Source organism: Scyliorhinus canicula, chromosome 5 (genome assembly GCF_902713615.1).
Source record: "Scyliorhinus canicula chromosome 5, sScyCan1.1, whole genome shotgun sequence".
Lineage (NCBI taxonomy): Eukaryota > Metazoa > Chordata > Chondrichthyes > Carcharhiniformes > Scyliorhinidae > Scyliorhinus > Scyliorhinus canicula.
In genome coordinates, this window is record NC_052150.1 from 97,108,293 (window position 1) to 97,130,151 (window position 21,859).

At 47.7% G+C, this 21,859-nt stretch overlaps 1 protein-coding gene across 2 annotated transcripts in view; it reads right to left on the reverse strand.

The window, feature by feature from the left end:
* The window catches only part of LOC119966149 (dynein heavy chain 11, axonemal-like), a 622,669-nt gene that overhangs the window by 516,868 nt on the left and 83,942 nt on the right, over positions 1–21,859 (reverse strand). For both annotated transcript variants that reach the window (XM_038797431.1, XM_038797432.1), the window contains exons 11-12: positions 20,647–20,771; positions 6,625–6,820 (exon numbers count right to left, since the gene is read on the reverse strand). In XM_038797431.1, coding sequence (XP_038653359.1) covers positions 6,625–6,820; positions 20,647–20,771 — 321 coding nt within the window. The remainder of the gene's footprint in view (positions 1–6,624; positions 6,821–20,646; positions 20,772–21,859) is intronic.

A 21,859-nucleotide genomic window follows, 5' to 3' on the forward strand; every position in this document is an offset into this window, starting at 1 on the left:
AAAGTTACAGAGCATGTAACTAAACTGTTAAGTTATTTTCCAAATAATGATTGTTTTCAGCAAATCTCACTTTGGTTGTTGATGGTGTCTATCGTCTGCGGAGACCTTGGCGATCAACAATTTGACTGAGCTCATACCGTTCTGCAGGCTGCTCTGAAGAAATATTGGACTTGAAATGCTACCACAGGATGGGATTTTACTGGCCCGTCCCGCTGAAGGCAACTTCCACCCACTATCATAGAATTTACAGTGCAGAAGGAGGCCATGCAGTCCATTGAGTCTGCACTGGCCCTTGGAAAGAGCACCATACTTAAGCCCACACCTCCATCCTATCCCCGTAACTCAGTCATCCCATCTTAACTTTTTGGACACTAAGGGCAATTTAGCATAGAATAGAATCATAGAATTTACAGTGCAGAAGGAAGCCATTCAGCCCATTGTTCCTGCGCCAGCCCTTGAAAAGAGCACCCTACTCAAGCGCACACCGCCACCATATCCCCATAATCCAGTAACCCCATCTAACCTTTTTTGGACACTAAGAGCAATTTAGCATTGGACTGTGGGAGGAAACCAGAGCACACGGAGCAAACCCACGCAGTCATGGGATGGGGAGAACGTTCAGACTCCACACAGACAGTGACTCAAGCCGGGAATCGAACCAGGGACCCTGGAGCTGTGAAGCACAGAGCTAACCACTGTGCCACCATGCTGCCCTACTATCTGGGTTTCTCGATAGGCCACACAAAATGGCGCAGACTTTGGCTGGACCAGATGTTGCCAGACCTGTTGGGTTTGTCCAGCGGTTTCTGTTTTTATTTCTGATCTACAAGCTGTTGGAATTCATTTTTATTAAATGGTTGCCCATTAGTTTATATGATCTGATTACTGTTGTCATTCAATGCAAAGGAAGCTTTTATCAAAACTCGGACTTCTTTCCTGTTTTTATTCAATAGTTTGTCAATTTTAAAGAAACTAGTGAAATAGCAGAACAAATGTAGTTTTCTTTCACATTTCCTTCATCAAGCTTCCACTCTCTTCCAGGGTATTTCTAGTATGTATGGATATACATGCAAATACATAGAAGTTAGAAGGTGAAGGTGAGGTAGAGAGTGACAGTCCTTAGCAGCAAGACAGCATTTGGCCGAGTGTGGCATCAAGGACCTCCAGCAAAACTGGAGTCAATGCGAATCAGCGGGAAGCTTGTCATTGGTTAGAATATAAAGGACAACTTCCGGTGGCGGCATGTAGAGGGGAAGCGCATGTTGGATGGCTCCTGCTTCAGGCATGTTTTTAAGAGTTTTAATGTCCTGTCCTGGGGTCAATTTGTGAACGATTGGGTGTAGGAAAGTATAAAGAAGACAAAGAATGTCAAAAAGTCAAAGGAAAACAGTCGTGAAGGGAGGGAGTGAGGGTTCGCTGTCGAGTGGGAGGGCCAGCCCGGGAGTTGGCAAGATGGTGGAGGCTGAGCTGCTGGGTGGGGTCGCATTTTACGGCAGAGAAGATGACTGAGGTGATGTCCTTAACAGTTGGAGAAGCAGTTCGCAAAACATATGGAGGTGCGAAGAAAGGCGATGGCGGTGGCATTGAAGGCGTTGGTGGAGGAGGCAATTGCCCCAGTGAGGGTGGCTGTGTCGAAGACATCAGTCTAGGTGAGGGAGCAGGGCGAGAAGATGAAGGGAGTGGAGGAGGACATGTCGCAGCACAGTGACCAGCTCGCCTCGATGGGAGATGAGCTGCAGAAAGTGGTCAAGGCCAATAAGGGGCTGCGAGCAAAGCTGGATGTCTTGGAAAACCGCTCGAGGCGGCACAATTTGAGTATCGTGGGCCTGCCCGAGGGGGTGGAGGGCTCGAGGCCGACAGAGTACTTTGCCACGATGTTGGAGGAACTGATGGGGGAGGGAGAGGAATCCTCTCGGTATGAACTGGACCAAGCTCATCAGTCACTGAGGCCTAAGCCAAAGTTGGACAAGTCGCCAAGGGCTGTGATCAACTGTTTTCAGAGGTATCACATGAAGGAGAAGGTCTTGAACTGGGGAAAGCAGAACCGGGAGGTGCAGTGGGCTGGTGCTGGTGTTCGTATTTTACCAGGAATTGACGGTGGAACTGGCAAGGAGACGACCGGCTTTTGGACAAGTGAAGACAGCATTGTACAACAGTGGGGTGCGGTTTGGAGTGGTGTATCCAGCGAAGCTGAGGGTGACCTACAACGCCAGTGACTTCTATTTCGAGACGTGGAGGCGGCAGAGGCGTTTGTGAAGGCAGAAAGGTTGGGCAGAAGTGAAGAATGGGACTGAAGAGGTGTTGTAGACTGTGGAAGGGGAGTTGGGTGAGTGTATATCTGTAGTTTTGACTTCTATTTTTATTTTTACTTCATGCTGTTAGAGAGATTCACCTGAGGAAGGAGCAGTGCTCCGAAAGCTCGTGTTTGAAACAAACCTGTTGGACTTTAACCTGGTGTTGCAAGACTTCTTACTGTGCTCACCCCAGTCCAACGCCGGCATCTCCACATCATGACCATCCATGATTTAATATGTTGTTAAAAACCCAGTGACGGTTTACTCAACAAAGTGTAACTTTTAACAGCAGGCATAATATAAAATAGAAATTCATGTCAAATCAGTGTTTATTAATGGATTTAACTGCAAGTACGTTGATGCCAGAAGTTACTGTCAGTTTCACAGAGCAATTAAGGCAACGCCGACAGTTTCAGGTCATTAAAACCTCAAAATTCAGGCTACTGTACATGCACCCTCCCCTTCCCACCACATCTTTCCATGTAAGCACAGGAGACAAAACACCTACTCTATAACTCTTATCTCCTCACCGTGCAAAACCCTAAACACTCCTTCCAGATGTAACAACGATTAGCTTGAACTTCTTTCAATATATTATACAGTATTTGCTGTTCACAATGAGGTCTGCTCTACAAGGGCAGCATGGTGGCACAGTGGTTAGCACTGCTGACTCACAGCTCCAGGAATCCGGGGTCAATTCTGGCCTCGGGTGACTGTGCGGAGTCTGCACTTTCTTCCCGTGTCTGCGTGGGTTTCCTCCGGGTGCTCAGGTTTCCTCTCACAAAGCTGTGCATGCTAGGTGGATTGGCCATGCTAAATTATCCCTTAGTGTCCAAAAGGTTAGGTGGGGTGACTGGGATACGGGGATGGGGTGGAGGCATGGGCTTAAGTGAGCTGCTCTTTCCAAGGGCCGGTGCAGACTCAATGGGCCGATTGGCCTCCTTCTGCACTGTAAACTCTATGATTCTATTTGATGAGACCCTTAACAGCCTTCAGGACTCAGCATCAAGCTCAACAATTTCAGACAGTAATCTCCGTCTCCAATTTATTCTTGATTTTCTCTTATTTTTACAGATCATTCTGCCATCCACATCTCCTCTAGTGGTTTTTCTTCACTACCCCATTACCCTTTGGTACTGCGCCACCAACTCATTTTCATAGAATCATAGAATTTATAGTGTAGAAGGAGGCCATTCGGCCCATTGAGTCTGCACCGGCCCTTGGAAAGAGCACCCTACCCAAGCCCACAACTCCACCCTAACCCAGTAACCCCACCCAAACTGTTTTGGACACTAAGGGCAATTTAGCATGGCCAATCCACCTAACCTGCACATCTTTGGACTGTGGGAGGAAACCGGAGCACCCGGAGGAACCCCACGCAGGCACGGGGAGAACGTGCAGACTCCGCACAGACGGTGTCCGAAGCCGGGAGTCAAACATGGGACCTTGGAGCTGTGAAGGCAACTGTGCTAACCACGGTGCTACCGTGTTGCATTGAGTATTTCCTGTCTTCTACCCTGTCACAGTTTCCCCTTTCCCCACCCTTCCCCTTTTCACTTGTTTTAAACTTATTACATTTCTAAAATTTCCCAGTTCTGGTACGGTACGAGGTTAACAACCTGTGGCATTAACTCTTTTGCTCTCTCCACAGGCCCTTGCTGCCTGAGCTACTGAGTTTATCCAGTTTTCTGTTTTTGTTTGGCGTTCATCAATTTGTTAAGAATTGGGGAAATTAAAATTAAAAAATAAAATTGGGATAAAATAAAAAGGCGAATTGATAAGGGCAGCTGTCTGAAGGTATGTTTTGATATGCAAATTGGCATACCAGTGAGAAAAGCAAGTGTCTATCTATGTAAGTAGGGGAAAACAGTGGGGTGTATAAGAGCTAACTTCAAGGTGGAGAAATAAGGGAATTGGCACGTTTATGCTTAAAAACTGGGCTGTCAGGGTGGTTAATTTCAAAGGGAAAGAATAATATATCCATAATAATTGGAGAAAGGGACACAATAGCAGCAGCTACCATCACAGCCACACCCAGCTGCAAAGAAGGCAACACGGTAACACAGTGGTTAGCACAGTTGCTTCAAAGCTCCAGGGTCCCAGGTTCGATTCCCAGCTTGGGTCACTGTCTGTGCGGAGTCTGCACGTTCTCTCCGTGTCTACGTGGGTTTCCTCCAGGTGCTCCAGTTTCTCCTACAGTCCAAAGATGTGCAGGTTAGGTAGACTGGCCATGCCAAATTGGCCTTAGTATTCAAAAAGGTTGGGTGGGGAGGGTGGAGTTGCTCTTTCCACGGACCGATGCAGACTCGCTGGGCTGAATGGCTTCTTCTGCACTGTAAATTATATGAAAACAGTCTCCCCGAAAACAAGTTATTGCTGAAAGGCGGCTGGTTAAAATCAAAAACTCGAACCAAGAAAATTACGCCTTCGTTGAAACTGAAGATGGTTTACTCAAACGTGGACCTGTGCATGGTAATTATCTGCTGGATTTAGCTCATAGAGTTATATAATATTGGATGTTGTTTGGGAAAAAGGGGTGTCTCAGAGTTCAGGAAACGTAGGTAGCTGGAAAAAAAGGGGTCCTTCATGTGATACAGCATGTGCGTAGCCATCAGTGTAGTTAAGTGTACTGTTACAGTGTAGTCCTTCTTGTCGTGTGTTTTTCTGTTAAGTCCATAAACATTCTTAATTAATTGATCATAAAACGATTGGACTGTTCCTCCTTGGTTTGCATAGCTTTTCTCACAATATCTCAAATTGAAAATATATACCACTAAAGACCGGTGTTCCAATTATCCTTCTGGGCTTTGGGATACCCTCATATCTAACGTGAGCTGGGTTCTTAACACAGTTCAGAAAAACACATGTTGCAGGAAATTGCTTTCAGGCTTCGTGTGTTCTTTTTCTTGCTTCTGTATCTTCTTTTGCAAAATTCTGGCAGATTGAGGCTACGTTATTTCTATTCTAACACCTTTCTATATTTTATTCAGTTCAGTTAATTACAAATCAGAATCGACCACAGTTTCAAAACATTTGGACTCAGAAATTGGACCATGACCAAGTTAGGGTGTGATTCGGATGTAGCATCCACTGCATTCACCTGAACAAGTCTGTTGCAGGTTCACGGCCAATTGATCATCCAGCCTCACTTATTTATTAATTAACTCAGCAGTATGGCAGGGAGCAGCAATATTGGTTTGCTGTGAGGGGATCTAATGCAAGAGTCAATCAAAAAGGTGCTCCATACTCAAGCTTTTAAAAAATACTTAGCTTTTCAGTGTTATCTCCAGGGTAGGCAGCATGTGGATCTGGTAATGCTGAAGGCAGCAGACACCTCCAACTACAATACCCTCCACCTACACAGTCAGCATCCACTGAATTTCTAGTTTTATTTCAGCACTTTGAGCAACTTGCATGAAATATGGGTGTACTGATTGCTCTTGGGGAAGCCACCAATTCCATTCTAACTTTATGGGACTTTCTCTCTGTTCCCAGGCAATGATATATAAAGTAATGAAGAGCATACTCTATGACACATGGCATCAATATTCTTTGTATGCCTGGCCTTGCATCTCCCTGTCACAGAGATCCCCTGGAGCCTGAAAAGAGCCTGTTCTGTAAAATGTGTTGACAGTGGCCTCCTTCATAGCCATTGAGAGCAGTATTTGTTGTGGACCATGGTTTGAGATCCTCATGCAGGTTCCTAAAGCAGCTTTTGAGAAACAAACTCTTCCAATTTTATGGGGATGGACTGCATTCTTTTGGTGTGACCTCTGGGGTGGAATTCTCCGGCCCCCTCGCCGGGGGCATCGCCTCAATGCCGGGATGTGATTCTCCGCAGTGCAGAGAATCGGGCAACTGGGGCCGGCGTGGCGCCGGTCGGGGCATGCGCCAACTCTCCGGCCCGGGCTGGCATGGGCCAGCGCGCCGATTCTCCAGCCCGAATGGGCCGAGCGGCCGTCAACAAAAAGCGGAACGGGCGGAGACGCCGGAGTAAAACACTCCCTTTTTGTACGCTGGCGTTGGCACTTGCCGCCCGATGGGAGAATCCCGCCCCTGATTCTTTCCCATCCGAGCTGTGTGGGAACTGGTGTGAATTTCACTCCCTACAATTCAAGTTTGACCCAGTAACATGTTATGCTAAGGTAAAGTTTACACCAGTATTTTCCCGATGTAACTTTGCTGGGAGTTCCTACAGATACCCCACAGCAACTACATAAATGGTCACCAAGTTACGAAGAACTAAGAAATCCTTACATGAATTCAAAACATCTAATTTTACAGGCTTCATTTTAATAAATTTGAATCTGAATATTAACCAGTATTGTACCTGATGGTCAAAGTTCACACTGAGAAAACCAGTTTCAAAATTACGCTTGATAATTGACTGATCCAAGTTGAACTGGCAGATTTCATGGACCCCACTTGTCCATGACAAGTAAATGTGTTCCTCATACTCATCCAGTAAAGTTAGCATCTCCATATATTTTTGATACACCGTCCCAGCTTCATGGCCTTCAAGATTTCTAAAGAGATATTATACAAAAAACTCATTCCAATTCATTTTATTTTATATCAACAACATTATAAAGGAATAATCAATTAGAATTAATGTCATTCTAGTTCCAAGGATTATTATAGAATCCTGATTGTATCATTGTGGTTCATCCTAAAACATAAATCAGTGGCAATCAGAGCAGAAATCCCCTGTGCACAAGTAGCTTGCTGGCTGCAGAGCTCCAGAGGGACTTTGCAGCAGCTTGGATCATAACCCGAGAATCGTGCTTGGTACAGGAGATCTGTAAACTAATCTATCAAGCTAAAACTGAGAGAACACATTTATTTTATAAAATAATCCTGAGTTGGGCAAATGTTTATATCTGTACTTATTTGCTATTAATCTACGAAAAAGCTCGTAATTTTACAGGCAGTTCTTCTCATGTTAAATTTCAAATCTCTTCACCATAATCATTCTTGTTTATCTCTTAAATTAATACCACGTCCATTATTTCTTCCAAGGTGCAAATATTCCATTCTGCACTCCTATTAATATTTTCATTGCCATAAAACCAAGATTCACTGGACAAACAAAATCGTAGAATTGCTTATTTTTTCAGTTTGCCTTTCTTTTTAAAAAAAATATCAGCCTTCTAAACTGAACATTAACATTTTTCAATTATTTGCTCCTAGTTCCTATCGCCTGGTGGAGGTTGGAACCCCACCATGGCCTCCCTCTGTTATTCTTTAGTACTTCAATCTTTAGGTTTTTAAAGCACCAGCTTGTTGTATGCGTCATTACAGAGTGTAAAGTTTCCTCTTGCTTAAGGAATTTCTTTGAGCAGAAATAAATAAATAAGCGGCCAAGGCAAAAAATTTGAAGTTCATTTTTACAGGCATTTAATGAAAATTACAAAATATTGTAATAAGATGAATGTCATTGATTTTTCCAACTGAAAAATCAAGACAAAGATCTACCAGTCACGCTGCGTCCAAAATGTAGTGTGCCGAGGTTCAACATGGCCGGTAAATGACAGGAGACTCCGCCCCAGAGAGACGGAGTAAATGATAGGAGACTCTGCCCAGCTCGCCACACCCCGTGAGATCTAACGCGATCCCGTGAGACGTCGCGATGTGAAGCCCGCCCATTGTGGGTGGGATTATTTTTGGCAAATCTGCATAGTAGAGTGAGACAGCTAGTCCCACTCTAAAAAGAAGTTCCCTGAGGTAACCAAGGCATTGCGATCTATTCCCTTCACCCTGGTGACCTCGGGGAGCACCATTCAGTACTGGTCTCCACAAACAGGGACCACGCAAAACGGCACTTGTGGGGGTCTCCTAGGGGATTGGAGGTCCCCAGGTGCATGCCCTCTGGGCAATGTGATACCCTGGCACCGATGGTGCCACCTGTACACCTTGGCAGTGCCAGTCTGGCACCCTGGCAGTTCCACCAGGCTGGGGCACAGCCAGGCTGGCATTGCCAAGCTGGCATTTTTTGTATGCCGCTGATCGGGTGGGGAAGTACCCTGTGGGGGTGTGAGGGAGGGCTCGGGGATCCCCTTACAGCGAGTTGGGGATCGGGGGAGGTGGGCTCAAGAGATCTGAATGCCATTTAAAAATCCCTGCCTGCACTAAGGAGTTCCGGCGAGCAGGGACTAAGTGCAGACTCGGCCATGCATTCCCCACTGAGGCCCCGTATCTAACCGGAGTCACGTTAGATAGCGTTTTGTGGCGCTCAAACGCCGGGAAACATGTGACTACAGGCACTCGCAATGGAACATAGTTTCCATTTGTTTAAATCACACCCAAAGACACATATTTAAAGTTTTTTTAAAAAGCAAAAGACTAAATCAGGAAAAATTGATCAAGTGGGACCAAACTTAGCATTAAAAAGCCCCAAGACTGAAGGAGTAAATAAAGGCGAAGAAATTAAGACTGAGGAATTTCAGTTTAAAGGAGAACTTTGGGGAACATCAACTCAGATACATCTTGCTGAGTGATTTCATGATCCACTATCCCTCGCGGTACATCCTGCCAATCAGAGAATCTCCCTGGCCTCCAAATCCCACTCCGTGGCGATCCGGGGGTACTGCATCGCCACTCTCACTGTCCAGGGCGTGGAGTTCAGCGGCTTCCACTCTATATCCTCCCCAACCTCTACGCTGCCCTGCTACTCGGCCTGGACTTCCAGTGCATCTTCCAGAGCCTAACCCTGAAATTCGGCGGACCTCTACCACCCCTTACTGTGTGCGGCCTCACGACCCTCAAGGGCGACCCACCTTCCCTTTTTGCAAACCTAACCCCAGATTGCAAACCCGTCGCCACCAGGAGCAGATGGTACAGTGGCCAGGACAGGACCTTCATCAGGTCTGAAGTCCAGCGGCTGCTTCGGGAAGGCATCATCGAAGCCAGCAACAGCCCTTGGAGAGCCCAAGTGGTAGTAGTCAAAACTGGGGAGAAAAATAGGATGGTCGTTGACTACAGTCAGACCATCAATTGGTGCACGCAGCTCAACGCATACCCCCTCCCACGCATATCTGATATGGTCAATCAGATTGCACAGTACCGGGTCTTCTCGACAGTGGACCTGAAATCTGCCTACCACCAGCTCCCCATCCGTAAGGCGGACCGCCCATACACTGCGTTCGAAGCAGACGGCCGCCTTTACCACTTTCTTAGGGTCCCCTTCGGCGTCACCAATGGGGTCTCGGTCTTCCAACGGGAGATGGACCAAATGGTTGACAGGTACGGACTGCGGGCCACCTTCCCTTACCTGGACAATGTCACCATCTGCGGCCACGATCAGCAGGACCATGACGCCAATCTTGCCAAATTTCTCCACACCGCCACTCTCCTCAACCTCACATATAACAAGGAAAAGTGCGTGTTCAGCACGAACGGCTTAGCCATCCTCAGCTATGTGGTCCAGAACCGAGTTCTGGGGCCCGACCCCGATCGCATGCATCCCCTCATGGAACTCCCCCTCCCCCACGGTCCCAAGGCCCTCAAATGGTGCCTGGGGTTCTTTTTGTATTACGCCCAGTGGCTCCCAAACTATGTGGACAAGGCCCACCCACTCATCCAATCCTCCATTTTCCTCCACTGACGGCCGAGGCACACCAGGCCTTCAACGGTATCAAGGCCAACATTGCCAAGGCCGCGATGCACACGGTCAACGAGACGTTACCATTCCAAGTGGAGAGCGATGCATCAGCCGTCGTTCTGGCCTCCACCCTCAACCAGGCAGGCAGGCCCATGGCATTCTTTTCCCACACCCTCCATGCCTCCAAAATCCGGCACTCCTCCGTCGAAAAGGAGGCCCAAGCCATAGTTAAAGATGTGCCAAGGTAACCAAATTTCTCCTCCAGCGTTTTCAAGCTGGGAAATGTCCCATCTATAAACAGGTCCCCCATCCTTTTAATAATTGCCCTATGCCAGCTTTGAAACCCACCGTCTATCTTGCCCGGGCCAAATCTGTGGTTGTTGCGTATCGGGGTCCAAACTGAGGCTCCCTCCACCTCCCTGTGTCTTCTCCACTGACCCCAAATCCTTAGTGCAACCGACACCACCGGACTTGAGGAGTAGCGCACCGGCCAGAGGTGCCGTTACGAGTGCCCTGAAGCTGGTGCCTTTACATGAGGCCGCCTCTAACCGCTCCTACGTCGACCCCTCCCCCAAGACCCATTTCCTAATCATGGCAATATTAGCCGCCCAGTAGTAGCTGCAAAAATTCAGCAGCGCCAGCCCATCACCGCCCCGCCCCCCGGACTGCGCTCCAGATAGTCTCTTTATTCGCGGGGTCTTATTTGCCCATACAAATACCAAAATTGTCTTGTTCACCCGCTTAAAGAAGGACTTAGGGGTGACTTAATAGAGGCATACAAAATGATCAGAGGGTTAGATAGGGTGGACAGCGAGAGCCTTCTCCCGCGGATGGAGGTGGCTAGCACGAGGGGACATAGCCTTAAATTGAGGGGTAATAGATATAGGACAGAGGTCAGAGGTGGGTTTTTTACGCAAAGAGTGGTGAGGCCGTGGAATGCCCTACCTGCAACAGTAGTGAACTCGCCAACATTGAGGGCATTTAAAAATTTATTGGATAAGCATATGGATGATAAGGGCATAGTGTAGGTTAGATGGCCTTTAGTTTTTTTTTTTCCATGTCGGTGCAACATCGAGGGCCGAAGGGCCTGTACTGCGCTGTATCGTTCTATGTTCTATGTTCTAAGAAGGGAAGGCACTGTAAGACAAACAAAAATCTGGGGAGGACTGTCACCTTAGCGGTCTGTACCCTCCCTGCTAGAGAAAGCCGGAGCATGTCCCACCTTTTAAAGTCCCCCTCCATCTGCTCTACCAGCTGGGTCAAGTTAAGCTTGTGGTGGGCATCCCAGTTTCGAGCATCTGTATCCCTCGCTTCCGAAAGCACTTTTCTACCATCTTAAGCAGGAGCTCTCCCAGTCTCTTTTCCTGCCCCTTAGCTTGGATCACGAACATCTCGCTTTTCTTCTCGTTTAATTTGTGCCCCGAAAAATTACCGAAGTCCCTCAGAATCTGCATGATCTCCCCCATCCCCTCTAGTGGGTCCGAAATATACAGGAGCAGATCATCCACATAGAGCGAGACCCGATGCTCCTTCCCCCCGCCCCAAACCAACTCCCGCCAGTTCTTTGAAGTCCGCAGCGCTATGGCCAACGGCTCTATTGCAAGGGCGAATAGTAATGGGGAGAGGTGGCACCCCTGCCTCATCCCTCAGTGAAGCCTAAAATACTCCGACCTCACCCTGTTCGTGCATACACTTGGTACACGGGCCTGATATAGTAGTTGGACCCACCATATGTCTATGTTCTATGTTCTATGAATCCCTCACCGAATCCAAACCTTCTTAGCCTTTCCCACAGGTACCCCCATTCCACCCGGTCAAAGGCATTCTCTGCATCCATCGCAGCCACTACTTCTGCCTCCCCTCCTTCTGAGAGCATCATAATAATGTTTATGAGCCTCCGTACATTGGAGTTCAATTGCCTACCCTTAATGAAGCCTGTCTAATCGTCCCCTTTCACCCCGGGACACAGTCCTCTATTCTAGCGGCCCGGGGCAGCACGGTAGCATTGTGGATAGCACAATCGCTTCTCAGCTCCAGGGTCCCAGGTTCGATTCCGGCTTGGGTCACTGTCTGTGCGGAGTCTGCACATCCTCCCTGTGTGTGCGTGGGTTTCCTCCGGGTGCTCCGGTTTCCTCCCACAGTCCAAAGATGTGCAGGTTAGGTGGATTGGCCATGATAAATTGCCCTTAGTGTCCAAAATTGCCCTTGGTGTTGGGTGGGGTTACTGGGTTATGGGGTAATGGGGATAGGGTGGAGGTGTTGACCTTGGGTAGGGTGCTCGTTCCAAGAGCCGGTGCAGACTCGATGGGCCGAATGGCCTCCTTCTGCGCTGTAAATTCTGTGAATCTTGGCATCTAAGCTCAAGAGCGATATCAGTCTGTAGGACCCACATTGTAGCGGATCTTCCTCCCATTTGAGAATGAGAGAGATCGAGGCCCGTGACATTGTTGGGGGGAGGGTCCCTCTCTCTTTAGCCTCGTTAAAGGTCCTTAGCAGGAGTGGACTCAACAGTTCGAAAAATTTATTGTAGAATTCTACAGGATAGTCATCCGGCCCCGGGGCCTTGCCCGCCTGCATACTCCCTAGGCCCTTAACAATCTCCTCCAACTCTATCGGGGCCCCCAGTCCCTCCACCAGATCCTCTTCCACCTTTGGAAACCTCAATTGGTCCATAAATTGCTTCATCCCGTTCCCTCCCGCTGGGGGTTCTAACTCGTACAGTTTACCATAAAACACCTTAAAGACTTTGTTTATCTCCTCTGGATCCAAAACCGTATTATCTTCCTTACCCATGACTCCCCCAATTTCCATGGCCGCCTCTCTCCTACGAAGTTGGTGCGCCAGCATTCTGCTCGCTTTCTCCCCATACTCTTAGACTGCCCCTTTAATCTGCCTCAGCTGTGCTACCGCTTGCCCTGTGGTCAGCAGATCAAACTCCGCCTGCAGTCTTCGGCGCTCCATCAGTAGCCCCGTCTCGGGGGTCTCCGGCGCTCCATCAGTAGCCCCGTCTCGGGGGTCTCCACGTAGCTCCTGTCTACTCTGAGTACCTCCTCAACTAGCCTCTCTCCCTCTCCACTGTTTCATTCTTCTCCCCATGGGATCTGATAGAAATTAACTCCCCTCTAATAACTGCCTTCAGAGCCTCCCAAACCGTAGTCGCTGTTACTTCTCCCCTATCGTTTGTTTCCAAGTAGTTTTGGATGTTCCTTTTTATCTGCCCACAAACCTCGTCATCCGCTAGCAGTCCCACATCTAGCCTCCAGAGTGGGCGAGGCCCTCTCTCTTCACCAAGTCGCAAGTCCACCCAGTGCGGAACATGGTCAGAGACTGCAATGGCCGACGAGTATTCCGTCCCCTCCACCTTTGGCATTAACGCCTTGCTCACAGCAAAAATAAACTATACGGGAATAAACTTTGTGGGCGTGGGAGAAAAAAAGAGAACTCCTTAACCCTCGGCCGAGCGAACCTCCATGGGTCTATGCCCCCCATCTGTTCCATGAAACCCCTCAGTTCCTTAGCTGCTGCCGGCCGCTTTCCTGACCTGGACTTTGACCGGTCCAATACTGTGTTGAAGTCACCCCTCATGATCAAATTATGTGAGTCTACGTCCGGGATTTTTCCCAGTATGCGTCTCATGAATTCCACGTCATCCCAATTCGGGACATAGACGTTCACTAGCACCACCCGGGTCCCCTGTAGCTTCCCACTCACCATTATGTATCTGTCCCCTTTATCAGCCACATTACTCCCTGCCTCAAATGCCACCTATTTACTGACCAGAATTGCTAATCCTCTGGTCTTTGAATCCAGCCCCGAATGGAACACCTGGCCCACTCACCCCTTTCTCAATCTTGTTTGATCTGAGAGTTTAAGATGAGTCTCCTGTAGCATGGCTGCGTCCACCTTTAACCGCTTTAGGTGCGAGAACACGCGAGCCCTCTTGACCCGCCCATTCATACCCCTCACATTCCATGTGATCAGCCTGGATGGGGGGTGGGGGTTCTCCCCCCCCCCCCCCCCCCGACTAGCCACCCCCATTTTTCAGCCTGCCCCAAGCCCGCGTCCCCCACTTACTCGAGCTTTCCCACTGGAGGCCCCAACCCCCCGACTCTCCATCTGTTCCCCACAGTTGGCTCCTCTTCTGTCAGCAAAGCAGCATCCCACCACACCCCGCCCAGCAGCCCCACGATCCCAATCCCCCAAGTCAAGCACCAGCTTAACACTAACTCTCCCCCCATTACGCTTCCGTGAGTCAGCTGACCCATGCTGACACCAGAAGCTCCCGCCTCTGAATCCGATCATCCTGTTGCCTCGTTATTCGGGCCCCTCTCTTCCTATGAAAAGCCCAATTTAACCGCCTTAATAGCCCCCAAAAGAATATCCCCCCCCCCCCCCCCCCCCTCCAGTGAAACAAGAAACACACCCCGGGCGCTAACCCGGTCCCACAAAAGAAACGGCTCCAGATGCCTGAAGAGCAGCCCTAGGTATAGGGCCCCTCTCCTCCCTCTGTGGCTGAATTCCACAAAAGCAGAGAGCATGGCCAGAGAAACAGGGAACAAAAAAATGAAACAACATAACATAGCTCCCTCCAGCCACCTCCCCAGCCCCCTCAAACGATTAACATTACTCCCAATCTTACGTTAGGACAGCATGTGTTACACATCCCAACCAGAGCGTATCATCAAAGTGTGGCTGTCCTTTAGCTCGAGTCCAACTTTTCCTGTTTGATAAATGTCCCCGCCTCGTCTTGCATATCGAAGTAGTGCTGCCGGTCTTGATACATGACCCAAAACCTCGCCAGGTGCAGCAGCCCTTCACCCCTTTGTTGTGGAGGGCCATTATAGCCCAGTTGAATCCAGCGCGCCTCTTGGCCAGTTCTGATCCCAGGTCCTTGTATATGCGAATTACGCTGTTCTCCCACCTGCTGCTCCACTCCTTCTTGGCCCATCGCAAGACACGTTCCTTGTCTGAGAGCGGTGGAATCGTACCACCATAGCCCTCGGTGGTTCGTTAGTCTTGGGCTTCCTTGCGAGGACTCTGTGCGCCCCATCCAGTTCCAGAGGCCGAGGAAATGCCCCCGTCCCCATCAGAGTCCCCAGCAACGTGGTCACAAATGCGCTCGCATCCGACCCCGCCGCACCCTCAGGGAGGCCCAGAATTTGCAGGTTTTGCCTCCTGTACCTGTTTTCAAGGTCTTCCAATCTCTCCTGCCACCTCTTCTGCAAGGCATCGTGCGCCTCCACGCTGATGGCCAGACCCAGTATTTCATCTTCGTTATCCAAGACCTTTTTCTCGATCTCCTTGATCGCCTTCACCTGCATCTTCTGGGTCTCCACCATTTTCTCCATTGAGGCCTTCATCGGAGCCAGCATCTCTGTTTTAAGGTCTGCAAAACAGCTTCTGAGAAACTCCTGCTGTTCCCGCAACCACTGGGCCCATGCTGCCTGATCCGAGCCGGCCGCCATTTTGTGTTCCCGCACCCGTCCCACCCGCTTCTCAGCATTCGCCTGCTTTACCGCTCTGCTCCTGGTCCCCTCCATAAACCGAAGCGGGGAACCTTACCAGCGTTGCTTGTCCCACTGAATTTCACCGAGGAGGAGCCGCTGAAACTCCTAAAAAGGGCCCATTAGTCCGTTCGCGGCGGGAGCTGCCAAGTACGCAGCCTACCCTCGCGCGGCCGCCACCGGACGTTCCACTCTGTCCCTTCCTGTCACACTCTGGGTATCAATGCCTAAATAGCTGCCAGAAGATTGGGAAAGTTTTTAAAAAACAAAAATGGCCACAAAACAAAACACTCTCAGTAAAAATTGAGAGCAAAATAGCAAGTAATATAAAAATGAACAGCAAGGGTTTCCTTAAATATATACAATGGAAGAGACAGACCCAAGTGAGCATATTCTCTTAAGGGCCTGAGGCTGTGGAAATAATAACGGTGATACTTTTTATTTGTCAGCATGGCTCATGAAGGGGAAATTATGCCTGGAAAATTTATTAGAATTCTTTAAGGTGGTAATGAGTAGGATAGATAAAGGGGAAGCAGTAGATGCAGAAAGCATTCGATAAGGTACCACACAAAAGGTTATTTAATAAGAGCCCATGGTATTGGGGGTAGTATATTGGCATGGATAGAGAATTGCCTAACTGATAGTGGACAGAGGGTCGGATTCTCCGACCGTTCATGCCAACTGGATTCTCCAGTCCGGCTGCAGTGAATGGGAGATTTGGCTGAGCACCAAATTCTCCATTTTCATTAGCAGCGATAGCGTGGCGCACTGGGATTGGAAGATCCTGGCCAGAGGGTTGGGATAAGAGGGAGATTTCAGGATGGAAACCTGTAACTAGTGGAGTGGCAAAATTATCAGTGCTGGGGCACCAATTATTAACTTTCTGAATGACTTGGACAAGGGACGTGAATGCACTATTGCCAGGTTTGCGGATGACATAAACATAAGTGGGAAGGTAAGTGATAAGGATGACACACGAGTCTGCAGAGGGATATTTGCTGGTTAAGTGAAAATTTTACAGATGCAATATAATGTAGGAAAACGTGAAGTTTTAAACTTTGGTAGGTAAAATAAAGGAGCTGAATATTATTTAAATGGAGAAAGACTGCAGAAAGCTGCAGCACAGAGGGATTTGGGAGTTCTCGGGCATAAATCACAAAAAGCTAGCAATCAAATTCAGCAGGCAAAAGAAACATTGGCCTTTATTTCAAAGGGAATGGAGTATAAAGGGCGAAATTCTCCCCCCCCCACGACGGGTGGGAGAATAGCGGGAGGGCCTTCCCGACTTTTTTGACGCCCTCCCGCTATTCTCCCCCCCCCCCCGCCGAAATCCCAACACGAATCGCTGCCGCCGTTTTTTTACGGCCGGCAGCGATTCACAGCTGTTAGAAGGGCCGAAGTCCCAGCCCTTTACGACTTTTTTACGAACGGCAAACACACCTGGTCCTGCCGTTCGTAAAAACGTCGTGACCACCTGGAAAAAAATAACCATGGCACCGATTGGCACGGCAGTACCACGGCCGTGCCAAGGGTGCCATGGGCCCGCGATCGGTGCCCACCGATCGCGGGCAGCGGGCCCGATGCCCGCGCACTATTTGTCCTTCCGCCGCCCCGCAGTATCAATACGCGGGGCGGCTGAGGGGCAACCCGGACCGCGCATGCGCGGGTTTCGCGCAAAAACGCGATGACGTCACCCGCGCATGCGCGGGTGGAGTCTTCCCACCTGCGCATGCGCGGCTGACGTCATATGACGCGTCAGCCGGCGCTAAGTCCGACAAGCGGGCTTAACGATTTTCGTTAAGCCCGACTTGTCGGAGCCTCCGACGTCGGGCTGCTAGCCCCGACGGGGGACCAGAATCGGTCCCCCGTCGGGAAGGGGCGCGATGCCGTAAAACCCGCCCGGGTTTTACGGCAGTTTGACGATTTCTCCAGTTTTGGGAGAATTTCGCCCAAAGTAGGGGGGGCTCTTGCTAAAATTATACAAGATACTAGTTGGACCACTCCTGCAATACTGCAGATAAAAGAAAATTACTGCGGATGCTGGAATCTGAAACAAAAACAGATACTGGCCAATCTCAGGTTTGACAAAGTGTCAGCCAGACTTGAAACGTTAGCTCCCATTTCTCTCCATAGATGCTGTCAGACCTGCTGAGATTGTCCAGTATTTTCTGTTCTTGTGTCTGGAATACTGTAGACAGTTTTGATCCCCTTATCGAAGGAAAGATATAGTGGTATTGGAGACCGTCTAGAGAAGGTTCACAAGGTTGATCCCGAGTATAAAGGGATTTTCTTATGAGGAGAGATTAAGTAAATTGGGCCTGTACTCATTGGAGTTTAGAGAATTGAGAGGCGCCCTTATGGAGACATATAGGATTTGCAGTGGGTTTGACAGGCTAGATGCTGAGAGGTTGTTTCCCCTTGTGCGAAAGTGTAGGAAAAGAGGGCATATTTCGGTGTAAGGGATCACCCATTTAAGGCTGAGATGAGGACATATTTCATCTCTCAGAGTAGAGAATCTGTGGAATTCTTTACTGCAGAGAGCTGGAGAGGTTGGGTCGTTTCGTACATTCAAGGCGGTGATGGACAGATTTTTAATCAGTAAGGGAATCAAGGGTTATGGGGAAACGGCGGGAAAGTGGATTATTACATCAGATCAGTCATGCTCACATTGAATGGCGGAGCACACTCAATGGGTCGAATGTTCAATTTCTGCTCCTATGTCTTATATGCCAGGCCACGAGGTTACAGATTGTGGCCGAGTACAACTCTGTTGCTGCTGATGACCTACAGCACCTCGTGGATGCCCAGTCTTGAGTTGCTGGTTCTGTTCAAAATCCATCCCATTTAGCAAGATGGAAGATATCCCCAGTGTGAAGAAGGGACTTCATCTCCACAAGGACTGGGTGGTGGTCACTCCTACCAGTACCATCATGGACAGATGTGTCGGCAGCAGGCACATTGGTGAGGATGTTTTTTCCTTCTTGTTGACTTCCTCACTCCCTGCCAGAGACCCAGTCTAGCAGCTATGTCCTTTCAGGCTCAGCCAGCTTCATCTATAGTAGTGCTATCAAGCCATTCTTGATGATGGACATTGACGTCCCCCCTTCCAGAGTACTTTTGTTTTCTTGCCAACCTGTGATTCCAAGTAGATGGTCAACATGGACGAGTACTGATGCATCAGCTTAGTGGGGTCGCAGTGTGTGATAATCAGCAGGAGTTTTCCTTGCCCATTTTTGACCTGGTGCCATAAGACTTCACGGGGTCCAAAATCAATGTTGAGGACTCCCAGTGTAACTCCTTCCCATCTGTATATCACTGTGCCGCCACCTCTGCTAGTCTGTTCTGCTGGCACACCCAGGGATGGTAGTGCCTGGGACATTATGTGTACGGTATGATTCTGTCAATGTGACAATGTCAGACTGTTGCTTGACTAGTCTGTGAGACAGCTTTCCAAATTTTGGCACAAGGTCCTTGATGTTAGTAAGAAGGACTTTGCAGGGCCGACACGATCGAGTTTGACATTAGCGTTTCCAGTGCCTAGGTCAATGCTCGGTTGTCCAATTGGTATCGTATTTTAGTGACTTTATAGCAGTTTAATACAACGAGTGACTTGCAAGGCTATTTCAGAGGACAATCAAGAGTCAACCACATTGCCTGGAATCACATGTAGACGAGGCCAGGTAAGGATGGCAGATTTCCTAAAGGACATTGGTGAACCAGGTGGGTTTTCATGATAATTGACAGTGGTTTCATCGTTCATCTGCGATGGTAGGATTTGAATGCAGAGCATAACCCTGGGTCTCTGGATGACTTGTCCAGTGACAATACCACTATGCCATTGCCTGTGAGGGGTGGGGAGGACAGGAGCAATCTTGGGCCAAGGACACTGGATCATGGAGTCTTGTTGCTGGAAACATTCCTGAGTGGGCAAGGAGAAAGCTTTTCCTTGCTCACAGGCAATATTGTAAGATTATTTACCTGAGAAAACCTGGATGGCTAGTCGTCAGACTGGAACAGAGGCATGCCTCATGAAAACACTGAAATGAGTGACCCTGGGAGCAGGTTGGCCAGTCAGCCACTATACCCACTTCCCTGGTAGTGCCCCAACCCACCTCCATTAAAACCAAAGTGGGCACAATCAGGGTGGGTGGGTTCATGTTTGAAATTTATTTACATTGTTACTTCCCACCCGACTCAAACACATCCACTTTTGGGCATTAACATTTCTTCCAACCTCTCTGCTCTTGAAAGTATAAGCACTATTTGTGTGACTTCTAGTTGTGAATACCTTTAAGTCTTTGAACACATTGTTTGGACAGTGAAGAAAATTTTCCTCCTGAAAGTTTTCCCTCAATTCTGAGTCCCACTGCACCCTAACATGCCTGGAGCACCGATAGTAAATGATGGCCCACAGAAACTACAAAATAGCAATAACTATGCTCTTGCTGCTCCTCATCATACCATAAAAGTCTTCCACCCTTTTCCTGGCAAAGCAGTCAGCTGCTCCCACATAAAGGTCAGGCAGTGATATCACATCCTCTCTACTGAGTAGTATTACACTCCATATACTTCACCCGATGCCTGTGTCTACGTATTTACATTGTGTATGTTTTTTCATATATGGAACCATCTATCTGGACTGTACGCAGAACAATACTTTTCACTATACATTGGTACACATGACAATAAAACAAATTCAATCAAATTCAATTCAATTCACATTGGGTTGCCATAAATCAACTACAAGTGGAGGCTTTCCCAAGTACGAGTGTTACTTTCGGAGTGGGAGGTTTTTTTAACATTGGTCCTGATTGACAATCTGTGGAGGATCAGGACCAATGTTTCCCATACAACTGATTCACATGTAACTCATGTACTTTCTCTTCAGCATTTCTTTTTTTTAATCAAACAATTTTATTGAGGTATTTTTCGGCATTGTAAACAGTTACAGATAACCACAAAAAAAAAGCAAAAAAGGCAAAAATGTGCAAACACCAACGTAAAATCAATACTTCAATCAAACCATACTGCACAAGCCCACTCCTCTCCCATCGACACTACCCGCCTATTTATCCCTCCTACTCTACACTAACTCTTCAGCATTTCTGTTTAATGAAGACAAACAATTGGGAAGCTACTGAAAATTGGGGCCTAACATTAAATTATTGCACAGAAATTTTATGAAGGATCTTCAATGCAAAACATACAAGTATGTTCTGGTTTTATATATAAAATGCATGAAACTTACATGTGATCAATGAGCCTGAAATTTGACCATGGTATCTGAATCCTTTCCTTGAGTTCTTTGGCCCATTTTAAGTTTCCTGAAGTTGCAGGCATGTTCTTGTGCAATAATTCAGCACCTTTTTCTTTCTGTTTGTCAGATACACAGACATACAATTAAACAAATAAACCCTGACTTTAAACCCTACCAAACAGTCTACATTCTTCATTTAGTTTTTAAAATATTTTATTAGTTAATAAATTTGTTACACCAATGTTTTTTAAACTGTATTGCACACCCCACAGACAATTCATAAAGAAAACAAAGTGAACTAAAATAAAAAAACACCGGCCTGGAAATTGGATTACACGATACCATGTTGCAGGCATACAACGGACGCCTAATAGTTCAATATGACATGCCCATCATGTTGGTTAGAGTTCCACGGTATGCAACTGAAACAGGAATACAGCATTTTGTGTGTGTACTCAATTATAAGGCATAAACTTACTCCAAGTGACCTTGTAACGTTTCATTGCAGCTGACTGCTTAGCTTATAGAAACAAGAACAGGAGCTCCTTAAGTCTGTGTCACCATTGAATGAGATCACTGATCTATGGTCTGACTTCACATAGCCACCTTTGACCCATTTCCCATAAATCTTTTGTTAACATCTATAAGTGTTAGCTTTAAATTTTACAACTGATCTATCATCAACTTCTATTTGTCTAAGTTCCAAATTTCTAGCATTCTTTGTGTGAAGAAATGTCACATAATTTAACTCCTCAAATTTCTGGCTCTAATTTATGAGAAGGTAAAACCTCTACTCCTAGATTCCCCAACCACTGGAAATAGTTTCTATCTACTCCCATTAATATCTCGAAAGCATTGATCAGATCGTCCCTTAATCTTCCAAATCCCAGAGCACACAACCCTAGCTTGTGCAATTTCTCCTTATAATCCACAGGAGTCCAGATATAATTCTAGAGTGCTGCAGGCCATTATATCCTTCCGATGGTTTGTGCCCACAATTGCTATCAGTACTCCAGATGTGGTCTAATCAATACAAAGATAAAAGCAAATTACTGCGGATGTTGGAATCTGAAACACAAACAGAAAATACTGGACAATCTCAGCAGGTCTGACAGCATCTGTGGAGAGAGAAGGGAGCTAACGTTTGTCAAATCTGGAGAGAACTGGAAACAGGATCAGATTTATACTGTTGTGTGTGTGTGTG